At 41.0% G+C, this 18688-nt stretch overlaps 1 protein-coding gene across 3 annotated transcripts in view; it reads left to right on the forward strand.

Annotated features, from left to right (window-relative positions):
- Positions 1-16130, forward strand: part of CYP39A1 (cytochrome P450 family 39 subfamily A member 1) — a 95317-nt gene extending 79187 nt beyond the window's left edge. For all 3 annotated transcript variants that reach the window (XM_028097463.1, XM_028097458.1, XM_028097461.1), the window contains 2 exons: positions 12371-12458; positions 15122-16130. In XM_028097463.1, the coding sequence (XP_027953264.1) occupies positions 12371-12458; positions 15122-15193 (160 nt within the window). In that variant the 3' untranslated portion in view covers positions 15194-16130. The remainder of the gene's footprint in view (positions 1-12370; positions 12459-15121) is intronic.
- The last annotated feature ends 2558 nt before the right edge of the window (positions 16131-18688 follow it).

Here is an 18688-nt window from a genome sequence, read left to right on the forward strand (position 1 = left end):
TCAGCCCTTTCCCAGTCATTTCATTTTGACACTTCATTATGCGGCTAAGATTTAAGTCTGTCAAGCTCAGAAGAAGCAATTCAAGACTGACTTTTGATACTGGGGCCAAAGGGCTTCTAAAATAAAACATGTTCATTTCTGAGCAGAGAGTGTCAGAAAAGACCCTCTTTTCCTTCTGTTTACAAACTAGATCTCCAGCCTGGAACACAGAATACCTGGACGGGATTTCTATCTGTGAGAGGAAGAAAGGACGCTCTCCGCTGGGTGTCTTCCGCCGCTCTCCCCTCTTTGTTTTTGTTTGTTTGTTTGATGGGCTTTCTCCCCTCATCCAACTCAGTGACTGCTCTTGAGCAAGTTAGATGTCTCCTGTTTAGAAACAGGGTTTAATTCCCAGCAAATGAGGACCGAATTATATCTGTGCGCGTCACCATACTGCCCATAGGCTATTGTCTACCCGTTATCTAATATCCCTCCTCCCTTCCTGACAGCCCTCGCTTTCGTTTGGGGATCCATGGGATTCTGGGGTGCTGATTCCGCCCCCAGCTCCATAGGAGTGGAGCACTCTTCCCTAAGCCCATCCGCAGTTGCCATCCCTGTCCCCTCCCTCCTTCCCATAATGGTCCGTTTCATTGTCAGTGTAGGTTTCAAGCAGTGCCATTAACCACCAAGGTTTCTTTTGAGACTTCTGGGTCAAACATAATCATTCCCTGTGGGATGTGAATTACAGAAGCACTTGGCCCCCAAAACTGTTGGCAGCTATTTTGAGACAATAAAAGCAGGCAGTATTAGGATGCAGTTGGTCCCGTAGAGCAGAGCAGTGGAGGCAAACTGGCTTCCTGGGAACATCGCTGAGCAGCTGGAGTGATCTCTGCCTGAGGCCAGCACCAGCTCTCAGTTTTGCAGGTACATAAAGCAATGCATTCCCTTCAATATAGGAACCAGTCTGATGGGGGTTTTCTGTCACTTGCAACCAAAAGCATCCTAAGTAATATAATTTCCTCAAAAGCAAAAGTGTTCTTTCAGGGTTTACTGAATTCCATGAAATATTGTATTGACATGCTCTAACCGTATCCATGAATTGCTTTCTTGTTAGCTTGTGCTTTGCAGAGGGGCTGAGTTTCCTTTACTGTGCGTGTATCCCAAAACAAAAGTAAATGTCATGTCTTAAATTTTTTTCTGGAAGGTCTGGAATCTAAAATATACCATGAGGGCGCCTGTGTGGCTCAGTTGGTTAAGCGACTGCCTTCGGCTCAGGTCATGATCCCGGGCTCCTGGGATCGAGCCCCACGTCGAGCTCCCTGCTCAGCGGGAAGCCTGCTTCTCCCTCTCCCTCTGCCTGCCACTCCCCCTGCTTGTGCTCTCTCTCTGTCAAATAAATAAATAAAATCTTTAAAAATAAATAAATAAATAAAATATACCATGAGATCATTTCTATTTGGTGAGTACTTAATCTCACTGAAGTCAGTACTATTCCTTTGCCCTTTTGCTTGAATAGGAAGTTTCAAACATTGTATCCAACTTTCTAGCTCATAGTACATCCGTTCTAGAGTTTCGCCTGAAAACGGAACCTCAAAAGTACCCTCCTGCTTTGATGAAACAGAAAACAATGTCTCAAGTCCAGGACAGAGGTTCTCCCATCCTTTCCTCTTTGTTTTCTTATCTGCTTTCTCACCTCCTTTTCCCTAGTTCCCATTGTCTTCTCTTTTCCACAGGCTTTCTCCTGGTCCTTCTTGCCCGCTTACCTTTTTCCGTTTCTCCCCTCCCTACTTTATTCTGGGTCCCCCCGCCCTTATTCAGTGTAAGCATCTGCCTGTTTACTCTACAGATTATGTCCTCACCATCCTCCCCAATCAAAAGTGTTTCATGTATAGCTGAGACAGTCTTTATCACTGTGAGTTTTGTACTGAAACTAAAAAGGTTGACAAACTACATATTTTAACATATTTTTTCCCTTTCTCCTTGTCAACTTCCTCTAGATCAGTGACTCTTAAAGTGTGATCCCCAGACCAACAGTAGTAACACTCCCCAGAAACTTGCAAAAAAATGCACATTCTTGGGCCCTTCCCCAGACCTACTGAATCAGAAACTTTGGGAGAGGGGTGCAGCGATCTGTTTTAACAGGCCTTCCAGGGGATTCTGACACAGTTGAAAGTTTGACAACCACGGGGCCAGAATACTTTGCCTCCTGCCACCAAACTGATTCATTTTCCTAAAAGATTTCAAAGGCGGATGAGATTGTGGGGAAAGTCCTTCCCCTTTAAGTCGAGTAGCCATGCTTGCATGAAGGATGCCTGTGAAAGTCTGTCAGTCTGCTGCCTTCCCTGAATTCCAGGGCGAGATCATTCTATTTTCATAAGCCGCAGCTGGTAGCAACTCGGAATATACTTCAGAGTCCCTGCTCCTGGCAACCATGGCAGTTTTCCAGCCCATGCTGCCATTGCCCGCAATGACTTCTAGTAGGGGGGTGTGGTGAAAAAGCAAGAGATTTTCTTTTCAAAAGCAAGAGAGGGAGAGGCGCCTGGGTGGTTCAGTCATTGAGCGTCTGCCTTCGGCTGGGGTCATGATCCCAGGGTCCCGGGATCAAGCCCTGCATAGGGATCCCTGCTCGGCCAGAGGCCTGCTTCTCCCTCTCCCACTCCCCCTGCTTGTGTCCCCTCTCTTGCTCTCTCTCTCTCTCTCTCTCTGTCAAATAAATAAAATATTTTTTAAAAAAAAAGCAAGAGAGGGAGGCAATCTCAAAATCAAGACGTTAAACTAAAATCTTTTGCTTCCCATAATCTTAGCATTCCTTTAGTACCCCCTGTTTCTTTCTGATGGAGCCCTGTTCTAGACCCCTGGCCTTTTAGAGTGACCCTCTACTCCTCCCTCTCTTTGGCCTTGCATGACAGTTCCCACCTCCTCAACCAGGTCTTCATGCCCCACCATCAGGTGACATTAGAGTTTGCTAAGCCTTCTCCCAGGCTCTATTATCTCTTCTTTCGATCCATCTTACTACACACAGATTCACTGTCCTCAAATAATCATCTCAGACTCTCACTCTCATTAAGACTGGTGCTGCTGCCTGCAGGCCAAGCCCATCAGCCTAGAACTCCAGGCTCTCCACGATTTGACGCTGATTTACACCTTTCTGAACATGGGGAGGCACCTCCCAGAGGGTCTAATAGCCCCCAGCTACAGTGCCCACTCCTTCGCCTGCTCATACTCTCTGCTGCTTGTGGAATGCCCGCACTCAACATGTCTACTTAATTAAAGCCCGTTTCCTTCCGTCCAGGTCTAGCTCAGGTTTGACCTCCACCAAAGCTATCACCAATTGCTCCAGATCACAGCACTCTCCCCAGACTCCAAACTTCCACAGCCCTTTTGTTTCTACCTTTACTCATAGTGTCACCCCGTCTCTCCATGTGCATTACTAGTGTGAGGTCTGTCGCGTCAGACTCTGTGCTCTCGAGGTCTGTGTAGTGGTCCCTGAACATTTATCTACAAACGGGGAAAACACCCAAGTACTAAGTATTGGAGGAATTTTCAACATGTTCATATTTTAATGAGCTTTATTTGTAGATGTGTAATGTTGTCCTTGTAAGTGTGAAAAATATATTTGTTATAAATAATATGCCTCATTATGTTCACTGTTTTGACACAAGAGCATTAAGAAAACTTTCCTAACATGAACATAGCTCAGTTTGCTTCTGTAAAAATACAAATTTATGAAGCTCATTTTCTTTGACATAAAAAGCTTTTAATGTCACAGGGACGTATAAGTTAGTCTCTGATATTTTAGGCATCAAACAAAATTCAATAACATGGTAAAGGCTTGAAAACACTTTTCTGCGATTGTAGAAAAAGTGACTAGTGAATAATTGAGGTAATTTTGCTACAATATTCAAATATTTGGCTTTGGAGAAAAATATCATTTTTAGTACATATTACTTCTTATCTGTATGCTAATTCACTTTACCTTTCCTCTAACTAGGATATCAATCAAAATGCTTAGAACTAATATGAAATATGTTAACTTTATGCTCTTTTAATAACTAACACTAACTTAATAACTAAACTAACTTAACCCGCAAAGATAAAAGAAGAAAAATATTAAAGCCTCTCTCAAGCACAGTATGAATTGGTCAAAAGCCTCCATTATCATTTTACCTTATGGGAAGTGCAGTTTTATGATTTTAAAGAACATCGCAGGGACTCAAGTTAGTTAAGGAAATGCCTCACAGATTGTAGTGGGAAGCTCTTTTAATGAATTTGTAAATATTTTTTCCAATTATTTCTAATCAAAATATATGTAGTATTGGTAACATGTCTACCCTTAAATAGCTTGTGGACATTGGTCTTGCTTACATTCTCCTCTGCGTGATAGAGGAACTATATGTAGAGGGTCTTCTGTGTGTCATAATGCTTAAAGAAATGGCATTTCCACACACAGGTAGAATTTTTCAATAAGCGCAATTTATTCACTAGGTCTGCAGCACATTCAGGATCAAAGACCCAACACTGTCACTCAAACTCTCCATGAACAGGGTCATCCTGCTCCACCAGCTTCATCTCTCATCACCTCACCTCCTAGAGGGCAGGGCGTGAAGCCCTCACAGGCCCCTCGATGTTCCAGGGCCCCTCGTGAGACTGTGCCTTGGAACAGGTTGTTTCTCTGCCCCGAGTGCCTTCCTCACTGGAACGGCCGCCACCCTGCCCTCCAGAGTGTTCATTGTCCTTAGGCTGTGGCAGTGCCTCTGCTCTGAGGACTGGACAGGACGGGTGCCAATGGTCCTCTATGCCAGGGGGCCCAGCTCATGGCAGTGCACTGCTCTCTAGCAGACTACTGTCAGACAAGGGCTAAAGCCAGCGCTGCAAGGAAATCGGATTTGTTTGGATCAAGTGGAACCTGCAAAACTGTTTTGTAATTCACAAATGCAGAACTAGCCAGTATTTCTCTAGTGCTGCCAGGTAAGTGTTGAATATTGGGAAGTCCCGGCTTATTCTACTGACCCCAAACGTCAGCTGGGTTATCTGAGAAAGGGATCTCATCTAATTTACTTCCAGGAAGGGAGCTAAGTACTGAGAATTGGTCATTTAGTAACTGGGAACTTTGATGTTGAATTTTATATGTTGGTTGGTGCCTGCCACATTTTCCATTTGATACGGGGGCTCGTGCCCTCCATGAAATACCCCCTGGGGCTTTAGAGATACCACTCTTGTTTTGTTATTCTACCCCTTTGGCTGCTCCTTCCCAGTGTCCTTTGCTCATCTTTCTCACCTTCCTGACCTCCAAATTTTGGAGTGTCCCGGAACTCTCTTGTCAAATTTCTAGTTTTTTTGTTTTTTGTTTTTTGTTTTCCTATTTAACTGACCCCCTTAGTGAGGTCTCCTGTCTTTTGGCTCTAAATAATCCTCTGAATAGTGGTGACTCTGTGTTTATATCTTATATGTCTCCGGGCCTGACTGAATCTCTCCTACACATCAGGCCCGTCTACCCAGCTTCCCCTCAGCGTCTGCACAAGCTGTGCTTAACAGCTCCAAAACTGAGCTCCAGAAGACGGCTCCTCAGCCTGCTCTTCCTTCAGTCCTCACTATTGCTGAGGTAAATAGCCACTGTAGCCTTGCATTTCCTCAGGTCAAAAGCTCATTGTCAAGTCAAAAGTCATTCTTGACTCTGTCTCCCACATCTATAATGTAAAGCCCATCCCCCAGAGTATGTCGGGTCTCTCACTGTGGCTCATGACAATTTCTACCATCCTGGTCCAAGTCACCACTTCCTATTGTCTGGAAAATTGTAATGGCTTCCTAATCAGTTCTTCTGGCTTCCATCTCCATCACGTTAAGTTTTATTCTCAACGTAGCAGTCAGAATAATTCTTTTGAAACGTACATCACGTTTGCTCAAAACTGTCCAATGGCCTCCCATCTCACCGAATAAAATGTAGTTTTCAGCATGCCCCGTGGGCTCTCTCCTTGCAGTAGTTCCCTGACAGCGCCCCCCCGCCCCGCCCGTTCATACTCATCTCTGGCAATACTAGCCTCCTCTGTTGTTCCTCATTCTCCTTTCTCTGGATTTGTGCACCTTGTACTCCCTCTGCATGGAGTTCTGTACTCAGATATTCATATGGCGTGTTCTCCTCCTCCATTCCAGTGTCTGCTGAAATGTCACCTCCTCAGGGAGACCTTCTTCACCTGAAATATTGTAGCCCACACCATCACTCCATTTCCCCTTATCTTGTCTTATTTATTATTTTAGTGCTTATTCTGGTACTTTATATATGCATTCCTTGTTTATTTATTTGCTGCCTACTTACTACCTCTCTGCTAGAATTTAAGCATTTTTATGAAAGCATGAGTGGTTTTTTGTTTACAAAAGTAAATTTTGTTAACTTCAGCACTTAGAAGAGCATAAAGCACAGAAAGACAATAAACATTGAATGGATAAATGAATGAAGATCTCATTTTATTATAAGAACTCTCAGTATGTAACCTAAGTGACCGTTCACTGTTCCCATAACTGTTACTCTTTTCCAGGAAGGGTAAGGAGGAAGGGCATGTGACTTATACCCACACCCTTAGTTGTCTTCTCCAAATTGGACCCTTAGTGTTCTGAGATGTTTGCCACGGCCCCAGCTCCTCATGGAAGATGAGGTGCTGTTTCTTTCACACTATCTCCAGCAGAGAGAGGAAAGTGAGGCTCTTTATGCTTCCTGTTACTTTATTATCTTTATTCTTCACAGCAATGTTGTACAGGACCATGTAAGTGCATCACTCGTGACTTCATTTTAAAAAAATTATACAGGTTTGATTCCAGACCATTGCAACAAAGCAATTATCGCAATAAAAGTGAGTCAAATGAAATTTTTGGGTTCCCAGTGCATATAAAAGCTATGTTGTGGTCTGTTAAGTGTGCAATAGCATTATGTCTAAAAAATGCATGTACCTGACTTTAACTACTTTATTGCTAAAAACATGCTAACTATAAGCTAAGCTGAACTTTCAGCTAGTAGTAATCCTTGATCACAGATCACCATAACAAGTTTAATAATAATGAAGGTTTGAAATACTGTGAAAATTACCAAAATGTGACTGAAAGACACAAAGTGAGCAAATGCTGTTGAAAAAATGGTGCCCATAGACTTGCTCAATGCAGAGTTGCCACAAACCTTACATTTGTAAAACAGGCAATATCTGTGAAATTCAATAAAACGAGGTATGCCTGTGGCATAGTCAGGAAAATATAAAAAGTGTACGTGGGGAGCCTGGGTGACTTAGTCGGTTAAGCGCCCAACTTGTGATTTCAACTCAGGTCACGATTTCCTGCGTCTTGAGATTGAGCCCACGTCAGGCTCCTTCCTCCGCCCGCTCTGCCAGGAGTCTGCTTGAGATTCTCTCCCTCTGCTCCACCTCCTCCACTCATGCGCATGCATACTCTCTCTCTCTCTCTCTCTCTCTCTCAGATAAATAAATAAATCTTTTTTTTTAATTGTACATAAAATATTTCTTTTTTACCAGAGCACCTGGGTGGCTCAATCAGTTTAAGTGCCTGACTCTTGATTTCGGCTCGGGTCATGATCTCAGGGTTGTGGGATTGAGCCCCAAGTTCCCCAAGGGCTCATACGCCCCAGGGGCTCCATGCTCAGTGCAGAGTCAGCTGGAGATTCTCTCTGTCCCTCTTTTTCTGCCCCTCCCACTCATGCTCTCTCTCTCTCAAATAAATAAAATATTTAAAAATATATATATATTTCTGGGCGCCTGGGTGGCTCAGTTGGTTAAGCGACTGCCTTCGGCTCAGGTTATGATCCTGGAGTCCCGGGATCGAGTCCCACAGAGCAGAATGCTCTGCTTCTCCCTCTGACCCTCCCCTCTCTCATGTGCTCTCTCTCTCTCTCTCACTCTCTCTCTCAAATAAATAAATAAAATCTTTAAAAATATATATATGTGTGTGTGTATATATATATATTTCTTTTACCATAGCTCAGGAGAAAAGCACTTCACAGGAAGTCCCCTGCCTCTACCTTTGACTCCTGTACACAGGGCTGTGCTTGTCTGTTGCAAAATAGCCACAGAGCAGTCACCCTCCTTTTCACTTCATCCCTTCCCCAAAGACTTGCTTTCACTCCAAATCCATCACTTTCCTCCATTAGTTCATTTCTCAAAGTCTGAGAATAATACTGGGGTCTTTCAGCACGACTGTCCACCATTGTCCTTGGGACTTGAGTTCCTCAAAACAGTTCTTCATGGGCATGGCACATCATCTCCCCCTCTCTTAAGCTATGCTCAAAATGTGTATTCTTCAAATTCTCTACTGAATAATTGACTGCCATTTCAATATCTCTTTCTCTTTCACATAGCTCCCAAAGGGAATCATCTTTTTTTCCTATGAGATGGTTTGCTCCAAATCTATAAAGAGGAAATTAAATATTTACCCCCAAATTATCAAGGCTGGTCTCTCTCATGATAAAGTTAGGGTATTATTATAAAGAACAATGGGAGGAACACTGAACATGTATTTCTTATAAATCACAGCATCACAGCTGAAGTTTTGCCAGACTTTGTCCTGGGCCCACTTCTCTCTCAGTCAATAAAAAAAAAAAAAAGAAAGAAAGCAAGAAATATAAACAAACAAACAAAAGAACAAGGTTTACTTTTTTTCTTTCAAATCTTCAAAGATGTTGTTCTATTGTCTTCTGGCTTTCATAATTTCTGATGAGAAGTCTGTGATAATTTTATTTAAATAATTAATTAATTTGCTTATGTATTTGTTTATTTATTTATTGTGTCCCCCTTCCCCTGGCTGCTTTTAAGATTTTTTTTCTTTGTCACTTTTTTTTAACAATTTGATTATGATTTGCCTTGGAATAGTTTTCTTTAGAAGTTTCTTTTGCTTTGGATTCATTGTGCTTCTTAGCTCTGTAAATTAATAGTTTTAACAAATTTGAAAATGTCTTAGCTATTATTTCTTCAAATATTTTTCCTGCCCACCTATCTGCATCACCAAATTACATGTATGTTAGACTCCTTGATATTATTTTATAGGTTACTTATACTCTGTTTATTTCTTTTGTCAGTCTTTTTAATTTATGTACTTCATTTTGGATGTTTCGCATTGTTCTATTAAGTTCCATGATCTTTTCTTTTGCAGTGTCTTATCTTCTCTTAATCCCATCCAGTGTATTTTCATTGAAGAGACTGTATTTTTCAGTTTGAAACAGAAGTTCAGTTTGATTTTTTTTTTTATCTTCCATTTCTTTCTTCATTGTGCTTCTACCTTTTTGAACATCTGGATTATATCTAACTGGCTGTCTCCAATGTCTGTCATTTCAGGGTCTATTTCTTTTGAATGATTTTTCTCTTACTTATGTGCCATATTTCCCTGTTTCTTCTAGGCATGGTCAGTTTTTGAATAAATTCAAGACATAAATTTTAAATTTTAAGGTACTAGATTTTATTGTATTCCTTTAGTTTTAGGCTTTACTGTGGCATGTAGTTAGTTGCTCAGAAAAACAAGTTTTCAAGACTTGTTGTTAAGCTTTGTTAAGATAATGCAGGAGTAGCATTTAATTTTAAGATAAGATAATACCACTTCCAAGGCAATAACCTTTTAAAGACTCTATTCAATTGTCCAAGCGTTACAAGATACTCCCATTCTTGTATGTGGGAACACAGGCTTCCATATCTTGTGGGAGCCCTGGCCATTACTCAGCTTATTGCTCCTTAGCTTTATTTTTCATCTTTCATCTCCACCTCAGTAGCTTCCTTTCACATGCTGAGATGAGTACTCAGCCAAATACCCAAGGAGACCCCAATGTATTTCTCTGAAGCACTCTTGCTCTCTCTGTGAAACTCCCTCCTCTCTTTTATTCTTTCCTCCAAATTCTAGTCTCTTTAGCTTCCCTGAACTTTGATCTCTGTCTTTTTAATTTAGTGAGACTGTCAGGTCTGTGTGTGGGTTTTCCCCTCCTTGCACAGTGACCTGGAAACTGCCATGGGTGGTGAGTTGGAGATTTCAGGGCTCACCTCATTTATTTCTTTTCTCTTGGGAATGTCCATCCTACATATAAATCTTACTAAGTTTTTGAGTTATTTAGAGCAGGACATGGCCAGAAGTGGAAGTTACTTTTTGTTAGAAGTTTGACAAAAATTTAGTTGTGAGAAATTCTGAATGTGCACACAAATTAGCAGAATTGTCTTTTCTTAGATTGCTCTCTGATACAGATCAGTAAATATTGTGTATGTTTTATTTCATAAACATTGATAGTCTCTTAGAATAAATTGTTTTTAGCACATATAAGTAAGTAGGGTTAAATTTGCATCATAAATATTTGTGAAGAAGTGATGTGTTATCCAAGTGGGTTTTAACGACACCTGGAGTACTCCAGATTTCATTTGAAGTAATATATAGACAAGATGTTTCAAGAATACTAGTAGGAAACAAATGTAATTATCTGAGATGAATATAAGATCATTCATATTCAGTCAGTCACTCAGTAAACATTGAGGAGTCAATGGAACAATGGTTCCCACTGTTTGTGAATACCGTCGTTTATAAGGGAATACAGGCATGCAAACAATTAACTGTAATATGGTGAGATATAGTCGGATTGTTGATAAAGACATTGGTGGAAGAATATGTAAAGTGCCACAGGAACACAGAGAAGAGAGAAAGCTGGGAAGGGCAGGAAACTGAATTTGTTTCATGAAGTCATCTCTTTCCATCATCTATTCATTCATTCATTCATTCATTACATTACATTCATAACATGATTAGGCACCAGTACAGTGCTCTGCACTGATAAGTCCCAACAATACAAGTCTTCCTCTAGCAGAGAAATGGCTAATAAGAAATTGCAATTCAGTGCAATAGATGCTATGGCTGAGATGTGCACAGGGGACCACAGAAGTGGAGAGGAAGGGCACCTCATCGTGGAAGCAAATGATCAGAGAATGCCTCCAGAGGAGACTGAGCCTCAGGCAGGGAAAGGGCTTGCAATAGAGAGCGTCACCATTCAGGAAATGTTAGGTATAGAGGGGGCTAGAGCATGGGTTTCAAAGAGGGGTCAGTGGGGAGGAAGCTAGGAGATAGATAGGGGGCATATTTTCAAAGGCTGTCTGTGTTCTCCTATGGCATTTGGAAGAAAAAAGGGAGCATTGACAGATTGTGTGTGGGGGGGGGTGTGTGTGTGTGTCTAAAATGAGGAATAGTGATAGATTAATGTTTTAGAAAGTTCACTCCAATGGTAGAATGAAGCATAAAGTGGAGCAAAGTGAAACTGGAAGCAGAAAGATTAATCTGGAAGCTGAGCTAATTTAGTAATCCAGGAAACCCATCATGAAGACCCACACTGAGGAAGTAGTGGAGGGACTGGAGATAAGACAACAAGGAGAGGGATCGGGTAGTATTTAGAAGATAAAGCAAAACAAAAGGACTCTGTGCCAAATTGGATATAGAGGGTAAAGAAGAGGGTTGAGTCTATGATGACTTCCAATTTTCTGACCCATTGGACTAAATGTATTCATTAAGAGCTAGGACCCCTAAAAGGCATTACCCACCCCAAGGAGAGCTCAGAACAACCCACTGAGATGCAAGAAAAAATAGCAGAATTCCATTTATACTTTTCTCTATATTTTTGGTTTCTATTTGTGTGTGTCTTGCAAAGTATATAGTAAACTAATACAGTAGTATGTGTATATACTTTATAAGTAAATGAATATCAGTACATTGTCAGGAGTGCTCAAATATTTCATTATCAGGGTGTATGATAGAAAAGTTTGGAGACATCTGAGTGAAGGACTACAAAAGGAATAATAAATGGGGTAGTTATGGGTAGTTATTCGCCTATGAACAGTTAGGCAGTAATTTCTAGTGAGCAATAAGAGTCTAGCTCAGACAACAGCATCCAATAGAACTTTCTGTGATCATGCAAAATGTTCTAAAGATGTACTATCCAGTATGGAGACCAGTAGCCACCTATTGCTATTGAGCGCTTGAAATATGACTGGTGCATCTGAGGAACTGAAAATTTTCATTTTGTTTAATTTTAATTTATTTAAGTTTGAATAGACACATGTAGCTAAATGGCCACAATGATGGGAAGCACTGATCTAAAACTTTGAAGAGAGACCTTCAGCTCTCATTTATTGAGTGCTTCCACTGGCTAAGCATTTTACATGCATTTTTAAGCAATTCAATCAGCCCAGCTACCCTCTGAAGTAGACAGTATTATAAAAGAAAAGAGTAAGTTCTTCCTTACTCTATCCTTTTAATGGTCAAAGTTCATATTGTGAAGAGCATACTTGCTCTGAAATATGTGTACGTTCTAGATATTCTCTCTTGGTAGATATTTATGCATCTTTCACAACCAAGTGCCAATTTTATATTTTTCTTTTAGGTGGTTTGCTCTGTTACAGATTCAAATATGTATTATTTTAATACTTTATAAATATGACTGTAGTCTTCTGGATCCATTACCAAAACAGGTAAGTGTTTTCAGAATTCTGAATATCATGGTTTTCAAATTTGGTATAAATTCTAACCCCTTGGTTTTAATTACTAGAGATAAGCTGCTAATTTCCTCACCTAGGCTTGATCTTAACAGGTGTCCTACATGGAACTGGACTGAAAAGATAACCCCTTAATTCCCTTACTTCTGGGTCTGATGTATATGCCATGGTACCACAAGACCAAGACCAAATAGCAAAAAAGCACCACTTCCAGTGTTAAGAAGGTCCTCAGTGAATTCACCAATTTTGACACTGTTCCCTATGCTAAATAGACATGGCCTTGATGTTGGGCTTGTTTCCCTAAAGAGGCATGTCTGTGGGTCCCAAACTGAACCATCAGTTTTAGAGGCAAGTCATAGCCCTTAGTCCATTTGGGAAGCAATGGCATGGAAGAAAAGAGCAGACAGTGAGCAACAGTAAAGACAGTAAACGAGAATAAAAAGCCTGTGACCTTATTCCTACTGCTGACCATTGAATGGTCTAATCATTGAACTCCTCTGTGTTTCTATAGGTCTGCTCTCCTAGACCAGTGGCTTTCAAACTGGTGCAAACATCAGAATGACCTGGAGGGTTGGGGGGCTTTTTAGAACACAGAATACCGGGCCCTGGCCCTAGAGTTCCTCCTGATCTAGGACATCTAGGGAGGGGCAATAATTTGCATTTTTAACCAGTTCCCAGTGCTGCTGATGCTGCTGGTCTGGATAACACTCTTAGTTAGGACCACTGTCCTAGGAAATAGGGAAAGTGCAATTTAATTCCAGATGTTTGGAAGTCATTTTGGAAGGCAGCTATGCTCACCACTATACCACCAACGCAGGCTGGAAGTCATTTTGAAGACTCTGGATAAAATGTGCTGTTTCAACTGAGGGTGAAGCTCAGAAGTTAAGCATTGCAATTTCAGGGCTATTCACATAGCATGTTGTGCTTTGATTTATTCTTGATATAATAAGGCTAGTGTATGGAGGGATAAATAAAACTCTTGGGTGACATTTCAATAGAAATTATGTAAGTGCCTAAGTGACACAGACAATATTATATTACTCATAAATATGCACATTTCAGCACTTGCCCCTGATTTCTTTTGCACTTCTATTTTGAGTACACTAACTACCAGTGCTGAAGAGCCCTCAAAATCCTACCATGAAAGGGAAATCAAAAAACCCTTCATAAAGGTTCTCAACAAGTATAGTTTTATTATCAAAATGAAGAATAGGGCGAAGCACATACTCACAAAATACCAGTTCCTGGTCCACTGTGTTGGATGTCACAATTTTGCCCAGGACTGATTCCCCATCCAAATATTTTCCCACCAATGAGAGGACACAAGAATGCCTTACCAGATTAAAAGGATGACATTTGTCAAAACCATGTAACAACTAACCCTAGCGATCAGTAATTTTGACCAGTGCCTTAGGCAAGATTTTGCCCAGTACTTTCGTCCTAGCTAAGAATTCTATTAGTTATATTTATTATACTGCTATACACACATTCTATTTCTGTTTTGATGCTACTAAGAACATTTTTAAAGAAATATCTCAAAAAAAGGAAAGAAAGATTATCTCAGTTTGTAAAAAGTGTGTAAGTGAATTCTCATGATCTCAAAGGGCATTTCTTTTCATAATTCTTATTCTAGAAAGAGATGAATTGAAATTATGTAATTATGGGATTGTTTTAATAAATTATAAAATGAGGTGATCAAAAAATACAGGAAATGACCTTCAAATTGCCAGGGCTCTTGTAGGAAATGGGAGGGGATGGGTTGCCTGGGCATGCTTGGAACACTCTTGTCAAGCATGGGGGCATCTCTGGGCTTGGAAATCAGCTTCCTCAAAGAAATATACTTGTCATAGTAGCAAAAATCAAGTGCTAGAGCCCCCAATTTTAGTTTTGCAGAAGCCCAGTGTTTTATTGTATCTCAAAAGGTCTTAGGAAATTAATTTTAACTCTCATTAAGAACCAAACACTAAGCAAATACTATAAAGCTTCCCAAGATCCATGACCAGGCAGCAGTGTCCAGATGCTGGCAATGTGGGCTGTTCATTTTGAAGCATTTATAAGACCAACTTCGATTTTCTTCCAAAAGCAAGCACATTTTTGCCAATACAGTGAAGTTTTGCTTGTTTGTTTGGTTGGTTTTGTTCTGTTTTGCCTTTTGGGGGGGTCATGAATCCTTAGATAATCTCACGAAGCCTCTGGATCCCTTTCTAGAAAAGTACATAACTTTTCATACCCACAAATTTGTGTTTGCAATTTCGAGGAGTCCATGGCAACCCTGCACCTCGTTCTATTAACTCCCCTAGGGATCTCCTTCTTAAGAAGCCCATGCTGTGCCTTGTTGCATTCAAACTTGACAATAGACTGATGACCTAAATAGGACTGATTGTCTTTTCCTTACTCTTGATCTTCCCCCCAACCCTCAAGGCTGATAGAAGAGATTGCAAATGTTCTGTTCCTTGAATGGAAGGCTAAAATTGATGCTCGACATTATAAGACACTTCAAGTCTTCTAAGCAAACACTCTAGTCTCTTAAACCTAGACTCCGTACTTTTAGAGACAATTACACTTGAATAAACCTTTGGTCTAAAACTGTTGGCTTATGTCTCTTAATTTCTATATATCTTCTGCATTTCTGCTTTTAGAGTCCTCTCCATTTGGTGGGTGTCCAACAGCCAGAAGGACAATGCCGAATTGAATTTAAACAAAGAAAATGACATCTGTTGGGCCTAAAGAGTGCCAGGGCCTTCTGAAAGAGTGACTGTCCCCATCTACTAGCCTGGCAGCATCTAGACCTGAGCTCTACTAAAACATACTGCTTAACTTTGTTTTAGGATTTAGTTCAAGAGAATGTAGGTAGGTGTGTTTGGTAACTTAAGAGTAGACCAAGAATCTGACATTACTCTCACTGATATGAGATCTGAATACATGGTTTGTAGAAAATGTTTAAATGATTCAAAGAAGAGGCGTTTCTTAAGGAGTCGTAATTTGGTTTCATGCATAACTGTATTAAAACTTTAATTAGAAATAATCCCTCTTGAATGAAAATCTTAGTAAACTATGAAGGCAACATACTTAAATTTCTGTTTTGAAAAAGGCTGAAAGTCTTAAACTCTAAGAAAATATTAAATAGTAATTTCTGGAAATTTTTTTCATTTTCTTAATATGATTCTCAACTGGCAATTGGAACTTTTAAGTTCTATTCATATAATTCTTTATGGTAAATAGGACTAGTGCTGAAACAATGAATAAAATGATAGCTTTCCAAGACCTGCGAAGACAGGGAGCATGTCTTACACTCATTCCGTGCTCAACTACACCTAGGACAACACCTTCTGTATAAGGTTTATTCAGTAAAGGTATACTGATTGATATATTGGTTTGTATTTTAATGAAGGTGAAAGCACTCTTTTGATTCAAGGCGTTAGTAGTTATAGGTGAAGAGGTAATATTTTTGTGGGTAGAAACACAAATAAAGTGATGTCAAGGCAAATAACAGCATTTGAATGTATTACTTAGGACTCCTGCCTGAAATATTTACTAGGAAACCCTGAAAAGAAATCCCGTCATGCCCCGGGGGAAACATACGACAGTAGTAACAGAGTTATCAGTGATGTCATGATTTGTCCTCTAATATTCAATAAAATGCTGCTTGCCTCCTTTATTTCACAATAAATAAGCTTTGTGTGCATGTCGTCCTCTGGATTATTTGCTCCCCTGTGCTAGAATTATCCTGCAGAGTTGATAATGATTGCTTAGTCATCTATTTCCTACCAATGAGCAGATGACTCCCTAGGAGAAAATTAAGTACTCTGGAGTGCATTAACTCTTGCAGACTAATACAGAGATTCTGAAGCTTAGCTACCTGGTGCCTGCAGCTTAGCTTAGTGGGTTTGGTGTCTAGAGACTGGAGGGGCCGAAGGAAGCAGTTTAGAAGACCTGGCAGGGTCTGCTAAATATGGTGTTCTTGGGGCAGACATGTCTTCCTGAACATCTGAGGCCCACAATGAAACACTGTATTTGCCTGTAATATGCATTTCAGCTGAATTTGCAGCCACTCAGGGATAGTGTTTATCTCCATATTCTTGCTTGGTAAGGATAAATGTTAGCTGACAAGTTTATGCACTTAAAAAAGAATGCAGACACAGGAGATCCATTGACCTTTGATAAATATAAAATAATGGTAAAAGAAATATACTTGGGGGTCCCATATCTTTTTATTTCCCTAGCCTGGGCTTTTATATTCTATATCTAAATCACTGCTCTGTCCAGGGTAAAGAGTTCAAAGTGGCTGGCCCTCCCCTTTAGTGATGGTGTAGTAAGAACTCAGTATTGCCCTCTTCTGGTAGGTCAGGCATTCAGCTGGGACAATGGCTAGGTCAGCTTTGGTGAGAGCCTCCCTCTTGTCAGCCATTGTCCAAATTTCCTTTCAGGCCTCGATCAACCAACCAAACATTTTGCCATTGCCCAAGAGTCTATGTATGTTCTTACCTCAGACTATTTCTCCCTCCACACAAAGGACATGGCCAAGTATACTGCTCAAAACTCTGCCCAGTGGGAGAATTTCCCCTCACCACTGTCTTTTGGGGGCACTTCTAAATGTGGCTGAGTGGAGTAGAAGCCAGTTTGCTCCATCATATCAAGCCAACCAATATGTCATCCAGGCCCAAGATTTCTTCTCTCCTCTGTCAGCTAGTTATACCCAGTGGGCCAAAGGTGTGAATTGAGAGAGATGCCTCAGCCTAACAGAGGTAAGTGATGACCTGTTTATGTAACTGACTTCTGGACTTGCTCAAACCTGATCCCAAATGTACCATATTCATTGTATAATAGATTGCTGCTGAGCCCACCTTTTAATATACTTGGTAAATATAACAAAACCCAGTTCATGATGCGCAGCTCTGGTCAAATATTCATTTGGCATGTTCAGGCATTGGAGGCTAAGAAGTATGTCAGGAGTTGGTTTTCAAATGATAAATAGTTTTCAGCTGCAGAAGGCATGATCTTGCTCTGGAATCCTAGGGATCTATCCATCTATCTATTGGCCCATCACCACTGGTAATGGTAGTGCCTGAAGTGCAATCAGAACTTGAAGATGCTACTGGTGAGCTGACAGTGGAAGCGGGAGTAATCTTGCTTGCCGCTGATGAACTTGAAGGCATGTCCTTGTAGGGTGGACTTGCATGGAGGCATAAGATGGCCAAGCCCTTATCCTTTGGATAGACTTTCAGAAAGTACTCTGATGTCAAGAGCTTGTCAAGATCTGGGTAGATGTTGAACTTGGGTAGCCCAATCTTAGGAGGCAGGATATCAAAGTCACAGTGGTTCTTGACTTTTTCTACCTGAAGTCCGTGTAAACACAGTTGAAGAAGAGACTTGCTGTTGCACAAGCAGTGCGCTGAAGAAGGCATAGGAGGAGAGAAACAGAGACACACACATAACATGGAAGGGGTATTCCTATGAAGGGGAGAAAAGGGAGAGTGGTGTTTGGAAGGGGACATGAAAGGATTTCCTTCCTTCCTTCCTTCCTTCCTTCCTTCCTTCCTTCCTTCCTTCCTTCCTTCCTTCCTCCCTCCCTCCCTTCCTTCCTTCCTTCCTTCCTCTTGTCTCTCCCTCCTACCATCACTCCCTTTCTTTTATACAGGGAAGACACTAGCATGTTTCAATGCTTATGGGAAGAAGCCTATAGAGAGAGATACATTGAAATAACAGGCAATGGAAAAGATAGTTTTTTGTGCCAGACCTCTGAGATGGGAGGTATTGGGATAGAGATCCTACACACAGGAATTAGCTGTAAACAGGAGGCAGGAAGGTGACATATTTCACTCTGAATGAAGCAAGGAGGAAGGACTCAGGGTAGAGGCAGTAGCAGGAAATTGAGCAAATTCTCATTTGACGGGTTTTATTTTCCCTGTTAAGTGGAAGGTGAGTTATTTCCTGAGAGTGAGGGGGTGGGAGAGGTGGGGGCAGCAATGACGGGAGGGGAGATATTCTCATGATAAAATGCCATGGCCGTTTTGTGTTTGAGTTCTCGAGGAACTTCCATCAGCCTGCAAGACAGCTGGAAAAATAAGATTAATGCAAATTGGGACTTTGACCATTGGAGGAATGTGTGGCAGGAGAGATGTGTGGCTGACAGTAACCTAAGGAGTATCAGGTGGAGAGGGAAGGAAGAGGAGGCAGAAGAAGGCCGAAAAGAAGAAACAGTCATC

Source organism: Eumetopias jubatus, unplaced genomic scaffold (genome assembly GCF_037043125.1).
Source record: "Eumetopias jubatus isolate StellerSeaLion01/CBP00866 unplaced genomic scaffold, mEumJub1_p1.0 scaffold_6, whole genome shotgun sequence".
Taxonomy (NCBI): Eukaryota; Metazoa; Chordata; class Mammalia; order Carnivora; family Otariidae; genus Eumetopias; species Eumetopias jubatus.